Below are 13,947 nucleotides of genomic sequence, written 5' to 3' on the forward strand. Positions count from 1 at the left end.
GGTAAAACACTGCTTACGTAGTACATGCTTAAAATGCATAGCTAAGCTTTCAAGTTTAAATCAGTGACATCTAATTTTTATAGGTTCATATAATATCAAGAAGGTTCATCTGCAAATCAGCATCCTACACTCTATGTTACCATAATTCTAGTATGCCCAAGCCACTATACTTACAATGAACGACCTTAGCACGGGCTTTAGACTTTATCAGTAGATAGGCACTAAATAATATTGAAATAAGAGCCAGCGCGTGCCAGACCTGCGTTATTTTATAAAAGCTGAAAATATTTCTGCGTATTGTCCCCAACACAGGGAAGAATTATTAACGACTATGAAGTTTAGATCATCGTGGCTTTGAGAGATAACAGATAATAAAGAGGTCTACACAATCTTATGTCAAAGTATAAAGTCTATTTTTTTATATATTCTGTTCGGAATAGTATTAGAAATAATGTCATGATGATCTAATCGTTCCTCCCTGTTTTGGGGATAATGTATAGAGAAACTTTCAGTTTTTATAAAATAACGAAGGTATGGCACGCGCTGGCTCTCTCTATGTCATTATCGAGCTGATTTACATGTCATCAGCATTTACTAAGCTATCTGTCAAAAGCATTGGTCAAAAGCTATGGTTCTAAGACACTAACAAGTGTAAATTAAAAATTTATAACACCCCCGACAAGTGAAAGTTACAGTAACTAGAAAAGAGCTGATAACTTTCAAACGGCTGAACCGATCTTCTTCGATTATAGCTAAGAACACTCTCGATCAAGCCACCTTTCAAACAAAAAAACTAAATTAAAATCGGTTCATTCGTTTAGGAGCTACGATGCCACAGACAGATACACAGATACACACGTCAAACTTATAACACCCCTCTTTTTGGGCCGGGGGTTAAAAAACAGGTTTTACATGCAATAAATGGGGGTTGCAAATTCCTAGTAATTTAAATAGTACAACCAACTCCAATGCTCCTCAGGTATTCGGAATGCCATGGGCTGTGATCGGTCGCTCGGCAATCGTATACACGGACAGCTTTCTCTATCTCAGCGGGTTTCTAAACGCACACAACCTGCTCCAAGAGCTGGAAAGGAAAGGCACCATCGACATGAAGAACAGACTCCTGGCCAGGTGGTTCAGGTTAGCTTATGAACTTATTTTTCTTAATTATGCTAAGCAATAAGCATCCTCCAAAAATTTTCTCGATCTACAATCTACATGCATCTGGGATGACATAACCGACGAGAGCTGGATGCTGAATGTAGCCGGATAGTGGTGTTCATTAGGTCCTATGCACAACAGTATCCACGGGCTGACGATGATGGTGATAAGTGATAAGACTAGGCGCTCTCAAATACGAGTACTTCCGTTCGAAGGCTTATAAGCCGCTCGCGTCGGGGGAAAAAAGTATTTTTTTAAGGAACACAACAAATGTGTACTATGTACTTTAAAAAAATTGAAGAAATATGTTTAAAAAAATATTTATGGTATTTTTGTGTTCAACTGATTTTAACAGTGTTTAAAAAACTTGTTTTCAACAAAGATAATTATTTTAAAAAAAATCCTTTGATATATTTAAAAAAAACTTAAACTTGACAAAAGCATATAACACTGCTGAACAGCCAGATCGATTCTTAGCTTAAAAAATAGGTCAGCTGTTTTATCAGTAGAAGAGGCATTTAACTACTTTAAAATAAATTGGTCCATTAAGATGATTGACGCTATAATGATACACAAAAATTTTCATATAGGTAAAATGTACCTACAAAAATTAAATTAAATAGTAATCAAGAAAATCTAGTGAGTCATAGTTGAAGTCATTAGGTAATTCCAATTTAAATATAAGCACGTGCACATTTTTTCTGTCCAAATATAATATCTTCTAACGACTATCAAATTACAATATTAATTTAGGTTAGCTAGATCGGGGGCAAAGACTTTTTGAGTGCAGAGTTCATGTGCGTTAAACCTTTTTTTTTTTTCAATTTTTGGATGATATTCTTGTCTCGTAATTAATAAAAATAGTAATGATAATTTAATTTAGATTTAATAAAATCCTTCCACTTTGAAATCAAATTTAAATGGCTATAAACCGTAAATTATAACAATATCGAACTTATTGACCTAAAATTAATTTACTATGCTACTACGGAAAATATGATAAAAATGGGGCTGGTATTCTTCTATGATTTTATATGATTTTACCAATTACAGCAATTTTTTAATAAATAAAATCACTTCTGAAACAAATTAGAATGTTAAATTGATATTGCCGAAAATTGAACTCAGAGTTACAACTTACAAAGCGAGTCATCGTATCGCCCTATAAAGATCATAAATGGTAGACGTACCTACCTACTCAAGATATAAAGAAGTCTCTTTAATAGCATGATATAAGTGGGTGGGTAAAATGAATAGGTTTTGTCGTGTTTATGACATATCTATGTGTTTATATAACAGAAACAAAAAAATAACAAAACAATGTTCAAGATTGATTATCTCATTCGATTTCCCACTTATGTCATTCTGCCCAATAGACCCCATACAAAATAGTAGCATTGTATAAATATTATAAACTTTATCGCATACAATAAAAACACAGATGGACTTTTAATAGCTTCATGGTTTAAAAAAAAGACATCTAGACACGTATTGAGAAGGTACAATAAAATGGTCTTGTCGTTATTAAGCGATCTCTTCTATGTAGGTATATTCCTGCTAGGAATGAATTGAACAAGTGGACAGATGGAGGGTAGTGTCCAGTATAAACTGTTCTACTTAAAATCTTAAGTGATGGCTGCGGCTTCATCTGCGTGGATTTAGGTTTTTTAAATACCCCGGAAAAACTCTTTTATTTTCCAGGATAAAAAGTAGCCCATATCATTTTCCAGATTTTTAGCATATCTATGCAAAAAATCACATTGCTCGGTTGCGGCGTGATTGAAAGACAAACCAATAAACAAACACATTTCCCAGCTTAGCCGTCAAACCAATAGGTTGCATTCTACTTTTTATCCCAGAAACTTAAAGAATTCCCACGGAATATTTAAAAACTCTAATACATATAGGGTAAAGTACGGATAGATGCCTTTTGAAGGGATAGACGCCCCGCCATGCAAATGCCAAGAATGCCCTATGGTATAAAATAAGTAAAATATACAACATTAATATGTTTTATTTATAATGTTTTGAATATAATTCCAAAATGTTTTTAATATTATTCCAAACACACCCATAATAAAACTACAAAAAAACTTTTCCAACAAAAAATAATTCAACATTTAACTTTTTCATAGATGCCCTTTCATTTTTAACTAAATTAAATACAAAACCGAGATTAACACCTAGGTGAGTAAGCACTTAATGAACTAGCGTATTGACATAAAAAAAACGGAACGGGATTTATTGGTACTTGCAAAGTTATGCAACAGTAAATACCTACTTATGTTTGAAATTATCAAGCGTTATTCGCGTTTGTTGCGGAGATGATCACATGCACACGCGAAACGGATCTGTTCTGCAAGTTGACCAGCGGGAAATAAGGCACCACAGAGGTGCCTAAGCTATCTATTAAAACTGTTAATTCTTCGTAGCGATTTTGGGAAGTTAGATTTTTGAAAGCGGGGCGTCTATTCCACTGCGGCATCTATCCGTACTTTACCCTAGACGAAGTTGCGGGAATTAGATCAGCATTAGTATAAAAACTTAAAAATACAAATCTTACAAGTCTATATATTATAGACCAGCTGATGCCCGCAGCTTCGCCCGCGTGTATTTAGGGTCTGAAATCCCGTGAGAACTTTCCCGTGGGATTAAAAAAAAATTACGCAAATCGGTTCAGAAATCTCGGAGATTTCGGTGTACATAGGTAGGAAAACACAACTCCCTTTTTGAAAGTCGGTTAAAAAAGTTGCCTATGTTACTCCCTGGTCAATCCCCTACTTGTCAGTGGAAATCCCGTCAAAATCGGTTCAGCCGTTCCAAAGATTAGCCTTTTCAAACAGACAGACAGACAGACAGACAGACAAACAGACAGACAAACAGACAGACAGACAGACAGACAGACAGACAGACAAAAATTTTAAAAACGTGTGATTCAGTGTTGGTATCGTTCAAATAACCATATGAGATTAATATGAGGTAGTTATTTCGAAATTACAGACAGACACTCCAATTTTATTTATTATATCTATATAATCTATATATTATAGATTTAATACAATTTACTACTACAATTTCTTGCAATAATCCTGCATGCACCTTTATTTATAGTTTACCTACCTATACATGGTTGAGTGCGTCCCACTGAAGTACTGAAGGATATAATCCTGTTATTCTGTCCATCTAAAGATTCAGATCTACTCTCTCACCGAGCATCTACGAGTACCTATATCCCAATTTATTATAGTCATGGATAAGTATTACGTAAATCTTTCATAGAAGAGATATAAATAAGTAAAAATAAATTTATTTACTTGAAATATTGCTGTACAAATCTGATATAAGACATTACTAAACTTACATTGAACTTAAAATCACAACATTGCGTTTAGGTTACGCCAACAGCCTCTTTCTTGGTTAAACCATTCTAACTACAGTCAAAAATATTTTGATTATTCGTTTTATCATAATATTATGTTATCTTTAGTGATTCTGTAAGCAATTAAGCCTAGAGGTGAGCGTTAATAGCTGTACCTGTAACACAGTTTTTAACAAACACGGCTGTAGCTTATGTTCAGCATCACGTATTGTACCTACGTAGCGTAGATACAAATTATACTATTAATTGTAATTATACTACTATTATTAATTGCCGGTGGTTTATAAATTATAAGTAACCTTTGTATTAAAGTAACATGTAAAAAAAATCAATAATGCAATTATTAACACGGTTTATAATATACGAGTAGGTTGGTATTTAATAAAATACAACTAAAAACAAACGTAAATAATTGTATCTAATAATAAATTACAGTAACTTAGATATATGAGTAACTACGCTAGTAAGTTTATGTCATATTATATGCGCGAGCCCACCGTTTGTACTGATTTATATATTTATTTGTATAGAGTAGTGAATTATTAACATCACTATACCGCTACTATAACTATTTTTTATAGCAAATGCGACTTAGAAGATTGCATTTTTTTAGAAATTTAGAATTAAAATATTTAAGTATTAGATTTTCCCTATTTTCTGTAACAATATACTAAACTGCAACTAACTTAGCCTCATCTGAAGGCAGGCTTTAAGTTATCTGGCTCATTTTTTGCCTCTTTTTTTAATATTATTTGTCTTATAAGCTTTCACCAATTCTCTGTACTGGCAGACAACCTGACTTCCAAAAAACCCTATAATATAATAGCAGCCTATAATTGCCCTGTAAGATCGCCTACGCAGGTTTGCAGTCAACAAAATCAATTCATCTTTGCAGACTGTTCCCGCTATTTCTCAGTATAATGCTGTTCTGCACCTACATTCTTCCTGACGTCAATAACGGGCCCCAGTGGAACCTCGTGGTGGAAGAGCACAGCCGAGTTTGCCAGAAGAACATGTGGAAAAGCTTTCTTTTCATACACAACTACTTCGGCTTTGAGGAGATGGTGAGTTTATTCATCTACTAATATTATAAATACGAGAGAGAGAGAGTATTTGTCAGTTGGTTTCTCCTTGAATCACCCCACTACGGAGCAACAGAGCCCAAGCTTTTATAGACAAAAGGAGCTCAATAAACTTTTTGGCCATTTCTAACGGCCGAAAAAAATATTTATCCAAATCTGCATACTTATCTGTAATCGGTCGATAAGTTACTTAGCAACGTTGTGGTTATATTTTGAAAAAAACAAATTGTATGGTCTTTCTTGACGTTCTTGACAAATAACGATGTTACTGACTATCGACATGATCGACATAATTAAAGATTCATCATGGATTTTGGCCGTAAATGCAATTCTCAAGCTACCAAATTATATTAGTTACCACCTGATATAAGTCAGACAATCGATTGATACGAGTATCATTCAAATTGCTTATTTCATTGCTGGCTTCTGGGTTTTACTTATTGTCCCCAAGATACAAATTTAAGCTCTTTTACGAGTTTTTTAAGGAATGGCTCTTACGGAAGGTCCATTATAAGCAATGGAAAACTCATCCAAAGTCAATTCACCAAGTACAATAACGCTAAATAATAACTAAGAATAGGTACACTCGATTGAACAATAACTTATTCATTGTTCCCATGGGGTTATATAACCAGAATCGCGTTGCATCTGTGTCACCCACTTATTAAAATACTAGTTCATCTTTTTACTTTGCTCATCTCATATGAATATAGTATTAAAACCATACCTTCTAAATTAAGGTGCACTAAACGGGTTTAATCGTGAAATTCAAATTTATTTATATAAGTACTTACCAAGACAAAACAAAGAAACTAAAAACAATTGTATACAAAGGCGGCATTATTGCTCAGAGCAATCTCCACCAGGCAACCTTTGATGAAAGGAGAAACTAGGTGTATTGGATAGTACTAAGAATCTTATTTAGTAGTATGATATATTATGACTATTTGAGAATGAACTTCGCTAGAATATGGAACCCCATTCCGGCATCAGTTTTCCCTTCCACTTTTAATATGGATACCTTCAAGTCAAGAGTGAATAGGCAACTTCTAGGCAAGCGCGCTCCATCATTATTTTGCTAGCAGATTTGTTTGCAGCCAAGCGCTAGTCAGTAAAAAAAATTTGAGGAATACCCTCAAACAGATTTCATCAGACAAACAGGACAGCGGAATCTCATTATTACATTTATTTTTAATGTAATTGTAGTAATATGATGACATGATACGTTACGAAGCGCGGAGTTTTTGCGGAGTTCGCACTTTGGAGACCATTGTGTTCTGTCAGTGTGTCAGGGCGACCCAATTACTGGTGCGAGATGAATGGATGTGGGTTAGCGGTAACTGTCGCTCTCAGTAATTAATGCTGTCATCTAACCTCAAGTGAACCATAACAGGGTTCGCTTTTCTGATCTCTGAGTTTACTTGGGTGAATTCCACTTGTGTGTCGGTCTGTCTGCCTTCTAACTTCTGAAGACAAAATGACTTCAAATGCTAAGATATTATTATAAATAAGAAAGTGCGTCTGTCTGTCTGCTAGCTTTTCACGGTCTATCTGTTAAGCCGTTTTGACGAAAGTTGGTAAGTATCTAGAGATAGCTTGCATTCCAAGGAAGGATCCCAGAAAACCAAGATTTATACAAACTATGGGGTTGAAGTCACGGGCTTGGGGATCAAAATAATATTCAGCATCACTGCTGAAAACGTGTCTCCTCTCAGAATGAGAAGGGTTTAGGGTCATAGTCTATCCCGCTGATCCAGTACGGATTGACAGACTTCACACATCTTGGAACATTTTGGAGCTATTTCAGGCATGAATGTTCCATCACGATGTTTTCTTCCACCAAGTGATAATATAATTGCTTAAAAAGTGCATTCCCACGATCGAATCCTTGACCTCACGAAAAACAGGCCGATTTCTTAACCACTATGCTATTATGCGATTAAAATAATAACATTTAGTAAATACAGCATCGTCAGGGAGCGAGTCTCAACAAAAGGTATCGGGTTTCTCGGGGTATTTTACTGGGTCAAGCCAACCTAACCCCTTCACCCTAAATATTTCATTTCACGTTATTTTAGGAGATTATTTATCGTCTGTTCGGGAAATTCTCGGCGTAATCTTTACAGTTTACGCTACAGAAATGGGGGCGTAAAGAAATGTTAAATACAAACCTATCCACCTACCCACTCAGCTTGATCTAAGTAGGTACATTTTTAGAGTTCCGTACTCAAAGGGTGCCAACAGGGCCCTATTACTAAACCCTCCACTGTCTGCCCGTCTGTCCGTCCGCCTGCCTGTCAGCGGGCTGTATCTCATGAGCCGTAACAGGTAGAGTTGAAATTTTCACAGTGTGTATTCCTATTGCCATTATAACAACAAATAATATAAAATAAATGGCCGCCATGAACATTAAAAAAATTAAAAACTGTTATTTCTTGTACGATTGTACGGATCCCTTCGTGCGCTTGTTATACTCGCACTGGCATTTTTTATATCTATTAATTTTCATAGGTAGTTTCAGAAATTCTTTTCTTTTCTTCTTTTCCAGTGTTTAACCCACACACACCAAATCGGCATGGACATGCAGCTGTACGTGGCAACGCTTCCTCTCATGTTGCTACTGTGGAAGTTCAGAACCCTCGGCCTGGCTCTCATACTGGGTGTAGCCACAGCGTCCACCGTTCTCAGATACCTGGCGATCCACTGGTACGACATCAGCATGTTCGTGTATTATGGAATCTCGTGAGTATTGTTTTTTACCCGACTACGTCAATGCCTTGATATGGTTACCTGCCTTAATATCCTTTAAGTCAAGAGTGAATAAGAATCTTCTAGACAAACACACTCCATCTTGGGCTGCATCACCACATGCCAGCGGGTCTGACTGCAGTCAAACGCTAGTCTATAAATTAAAAAAACGCAAAAGGTAGGGTTATGACTTTAGTATGTATGTTTGTATTTATGTATGTTCTACCGTAGGACTAACTACTTCTGAACCGATTTTGATAATTGAGGTTGTAATATAGACGTATAGACATTTTAAATGAACGAAATCAAAATGGATGTACCTAACATCCAAAAAAGTGGTGGTCGCTGATTTTTTTTTGCTTCCCATCCCGCTAGATATACGATATCTAGAATGAAAGAAAAAATTCTGAGTTCAAATATAAATCAAGCGAGTGGAAAACAATTTTACTATATTTCAGCGAATATGAAACTACTAACGCTACCTATCGGTGGTTCTCACCACCCCACCTATTTAGTGTTTTTACCCGACTACGGCAAAGCAAAAAGGAAGGGTTGTATTTTAGCAGTCTATGTACGTATTTAGTAGTAGTCGCTCAGACCCAGAGTCAAGTTTTTGGTGCTGTTTAACTTAGAATTATAGAAAATAGAATTGTTGAGAATACATAGAAATTAGAATTGTTATATTTACTTTGAAACCAAAGGCAAGCCGACTGAAATAATTATAATCTAAAATTCTCTTAACCGAACCATAGGTACACAATGTTATTAAGCTATTACCATTTGTATAAATAATGGATAACCAACATTATATTTATTGTAACAGCAAATATTATCGTACCAGTCGCTACAGTCTCGGTCAACATGGCCGGCAAATATCGTATAAGTAATTCGCTAAATCCTAAATCATATTACAATACAGCACAAACAATGTAATCGTTCGGACTTGGGAACATAAAGATCTCAATCCATAAAGATACCAGCTACCAAAACAAACAAATCAAAGCAGTTTATTTTTATATTTTACAAAATGTAAAAGCTTACCTGAATTTGGTTGAAAACAAAGTTGATCTAATCTCACAAAATACGTATAATACTGTAAATGAAAATTTATATAAAATTTTCCTGTACAAACCACAGCCTTGCATTTTATCCAGATCAGCCTTATTTGGATACCCAACGCTAACTTCTTCGTAGGATAAAATCAATCAATATGCGTCAATATGCATCCGAGTCTATTTAATACCTATCCATCATCATCGTCAACCATCAATCCATCGCCAGAGCACTACTGAGCACGAGCCTCCCCATCGCACAGAATCAGAAGAATTTAGGGCTTAGGCCATGGGCAGGCCATAAGCCACCACGACAGACAAGACGTATGGATTAGCGGATTTCACACACATTCACGATGTTTTCCTTTATTGCTTAAGAATGTGTTATTTGATTGCTTTAATATTATAACATACACATACACACACACACACACACACACACACACACACACACACACACACACACACACACACACACACGTGTGTGTGTGTGTGTGTATTTTAATTTTAATTATTAATGTTAAAAATCAGTGCATGTTATGTTAAATTAATATGTGTGTGTGTGTACACACACATATTAATTTAACATAACATGCACTGATTTACACACACATATTAATTTAACATAACATGTACTGATTTTTAACATCGTTATATATTGTTCCTTTCCTTTTCTTAAGTACCTAATTTTGTAAATCTGGAGGTGGGCGTTAACAACTGCAACACAGTTTTGCAACTAACGCAGTTGTTACCGTACTTTACTGTTAAGGCAATGTAAAGAGTTATAAATAAATATTTTTCATTTTTTCAATTCTCGAACTCCGAAATTCCCCAAATAAAAAGCTGATTTCTAAATCGCTAGGCTAGCACTACCTTTATCTAAACAAAAAGTAAAACATAAATGTTTAATTATTTTATTTGAGTCCCTCAGGGACTCCTGTAAAATAAATAGCTAAATAATTGTACCTACCTTCTGTGAAAATTTACATAGCAGTAATGAAAATGTTAAAATACACATGTAATACGTTTTTGATGCTTTGCCGTGTAAATAGCTGAATTAGTTTGTCTTTTAAGCTGGGTAGCAAGTAAATAATTAATGTAGATAAGTACATATTTATGTTAACAAAATGCTAGGAATATCGCGAGGTGTTACATTAGGTAAGTACCTATAACTAAGATAAAATGTACACATTTTAGTGTTAGAAACGTGTGACTTGTTAATCCATCAAACGATTTGAGATACTTCGAGAGTTGAGATATAATCTTGATTTAGTATAGAATTTGAGATGTAAATCACGAGGTTTTCCTGTGTAGATACTTACTAATTGCTCATGTCACTACTCGATAGGTTTACATGTTATTTTGAAAAGTAATTAGCAGTCTTATTAAAAACTGGTCAAATGCATTGTCGGACTCGCATGCGAAGGGTTTCGTATCCATCGTACACGATGTACCTACTCAGTCTATAATGTACTTTTTGATTTTTAGGGTTCCGTACCTCAAAAGTAAAAACGGAACCCTTATAGGATCACGGAATAAATCCGAAAACCGTAAATTGTGGTTTCATCACAGAAAAAAATTAAAATGTGATATAAAAATTAAGATGTGATTAAGATGTGACTAATTTGTGAGAATAGTCGATACTAGAATTAATTTCTTAAACTGGACCATTCAAGTAAATATTTTTATATAAACCTGTGAGGATGATACTGCTATTGTTGCAATTAAAATACCATAAGCCTATGTTGTCGTATTAGTATACAAATTGCGAAAAACCAAATTAAATCTGAATTTTGCGGGCAGGCCCGTCGCTTCCACCAAGTAATGCCAAATAAGTAGTTAGTGCTAGTGAGTAGATTAAATTTCGCGCAGCAATTCAGTATTTAGATAGAGAAGTTAAAAATGGGGCGTTCAATTTTAGGTTAGAATATCTCTATCGTTCGTCTAGTATTTACAGAGTTCTAAACTAGCTCGATATTATAGTCATACGAAGTTGAAAATGTTCAAAACCATTCAAACAAAAATCTAAAAGAACTTTTTCAAACAATACACACTCGACCGAGTTAGAATATTTTCCTTTTACAACGACGACCGCGACCTCCTAAAATCTAACACAAAAACTATTTTTTACATTGAAATGAAACCCTCGGTCTGGATTTAGGTATGAAACTGGATAGCTCCTCCAGTGCCTAACTATAAAGTTTAATGTGTTGTAGACGGAATAAATTGGGTTTCTATAATGTAGCTTCTATCGGCAACTTTTTATCCCAGAAAAGCAACGAGTTCCCAAGGGATTTTAAAAACCTAAATCCACGCGAACAATACAAATAAATACAATTTTAACCAGCTTAGCAAACAAACAGGTGCAAATAATATATTTCATTTTTTCAGAGTTCAGAAATTATTGGACGCCGCGCGATACTCCTACATTCTGCCGACGCACCGCGCCACTATTTACTTGATTGGCGTTATTATGGCCTATTTCATTAAATCCAAACGATCGCGCATTAATCTCAGTGATGTGAGTATAATATGAGTGTGGTTTAATTTCGAAATTACTGCTTTTGAGTCATATTAAGTATGTGCTATATATAGTATCTAAATTTTAAACACGGTTTATTCTGTGAATTATTTTTGTGAACAAAAATCAAGCACATAGGAGCTAAAGTTCATTCGCTCATAACTTCACCACTAACCCATCACTAACCCCTTAAATCTATGGAACCTCATCTCTGCACGAATTAGGGTGGTTGGTTTAGGTTGTTTAAAAATCTCTTGGGAACTCTTCGATTTTCCGGGATAAACAATTTCCGGGACGAGGAAGAGGTAGCTTCTGAACCAAACATATAAATCCGTTAAACGGATGGACCTTTAAAAATCCCTTGGGGGCTCTTTTATTTTCCGGGATAAAAAGGGATGTAAGCTAACTCTGTACAAAATTTCATCAAAATCGGTTAAACTGCTGGGCCGTGAAAAGCTAGCAGACAGACAGACAGACACAATTTCGCATTTATATAATAAGGGTTTACATCAGTGCTGTCAATTGATTAAGCAAGCTACTTACGTGAGTAAAACTTACACGCGTAATCGCGGTCTCTCTGTACCTAATTTTTTCTGATTGCTGTTACCTTACTTTTGAATTGGTTAATTCCCCAGAGCCAAGTGAGACTAGCCTGGGCAGTATGCTTCGCGCTGGGCGCGTTCACGGTCGCCAGCCCCTACCGGCAGGGCCTTGAGGGCTACCAGTACGAGCGCTTTGACGCAGCGCTGTTCGCTGCCTTCACGCCCATACTGTGGGGTGTGTTCATGTGCATCGCGCATTGGTGCATTTATAATGATTATGCCGGTAAGTGAGACAAACCTGGGCAGCGTGCTTCGCGCTGGTATCAGCTAAACTCTTCCTTGCAATTTAAGCTAATTATCCGATTAAGTGGAGCCCTATGGAGCGAGCTATGTTGGGTATCACTATCAGGGGTAAATCCGGAACAAGGAAATTCGCAGAAGAACAAAAGCGACCGACATAGCTCAAAGGATTAGCAAGCTGAAGTGGCAATGTCAGGTCATGTCTGTCGTATAACCGACGGCCGATAGGGCAGACGTGTTCTGGAGTGGAGACCACTTACCGGTAAGCGCAGTGTGGGGCGACCTCCAGTCCGCTGTACCGATGACCTGAGGAAAGTGGCTGGGAGCGGGTGGATTAGGAAGACAGAGGACCCTGGTCGGTGGCGCGCTCTTAGAAAAGTTTATGTCCAGCAGTGGACGCATACAGGCTGATGGAATGGAATAGATATGAGATATGGCGACTGTATATTCGATTGTGAAAAAATCATCATTTTTTTTTTTCAAACCGCAGTCGAGGTTTTTAAAAACTTATTAAATTACTTATTTCAACTTACTTACCAAGTTTCAGGCACATCATTCAACGCTACATAGCGGGTGCTACGGTGTCCGCACCTCTATCTAAGGAACCCAAAGCTTACCTATTTCTAAACAAAATTATTATCTTTCAAGGTATGGGCACGTGGTTCGTGGAGTCGTGGATGTTCAAGTTCTTCAACAAGATCGCGTACGGCGTCTACCTCACCCAGTTCCCCGTCTTCTTCTACAACGTCGGCATACAGCGACATGCAGAGCACTACACACCTTTGCTACTTGTTAGTAACAATTTCATCATTATTTTTGTCGACCTCCTTGGCTTATTATTATTGAACCTTGTATTCGGGAGAAATTTGGAAATTTATTCTGGCCTGGTCTAGTGAGATGAGTTTTTGGCGGTGGCTTACTCCTTAGGAGTTATCCCTCACTAACAGAAATGTCTAGTAGGTATGCAGCTGCCAAGCAATACTAAAGGCTGAAATCTATAGAGCGTATCTTGACTTTGCTTAGACTAAATATTCAATTAAAACGAGACTGATATATGACAGCTTAATAACGCTGTCTCGTTTTACAGGCCTTTACTACATACAGTCCACCTCGCAGTCGTTTACAGACTTCAGGCATCAAAAGTTCCTTGATGATATAGCAA

At 36.2% G+C, this 13,947-nt stretch overlaps 1 protein-coding gene across 1 annotated transcript in view; it reads left to right on the forward strand.

Annotated features, from left to right (window-relative positions):
* Positions 1-13,947, forward strand: part of LOC123866041 (nose resistant to fluoxetine protein 6-like) — a 29,867-nt gene that overhangs the window by 15,053 nt on the left and 867 nt on the right. The window contains exons 5-10 of the mRNA XM_045907371.1: positions 980-1,140; positions 5,436-5,604; positions 8,171-8,364; positions 11,814-11,943; positions 12,579-12,768; positions 13,434-13,576. Of these exons, the coding sequence (XP_045763327.1) occupies positions 980-1,140; positions 5,436-5,604; positions 8,171-8,364; positions 11,814-11,943; positions 12,579-12,768; positions 13,434-13,576 (987 nt within the window). The remainder of the gene's footprint in view (positions 1-979; positions 1,141-5,435; positions 5,605-8,170; positions 8,365-11,813; positions 11,944-12,578; positions 12,769-13,433; positions 13,577-13,947) is intronic.

Source organism: Maniola jurtina, chromosome 6, assembly GCF_905333055.1.
Source record: "Maniola jurtina chromosome 6, ilManJurt1.1, whole genome shotgun sequence".
Taxonomy (NCBI): domain Eukaryota; kingdom Metazoa; phylum Arthropoda; class Insecta; order Lepidoptera; family Nymphalidae; genus Maniola; species Maniola jurtina.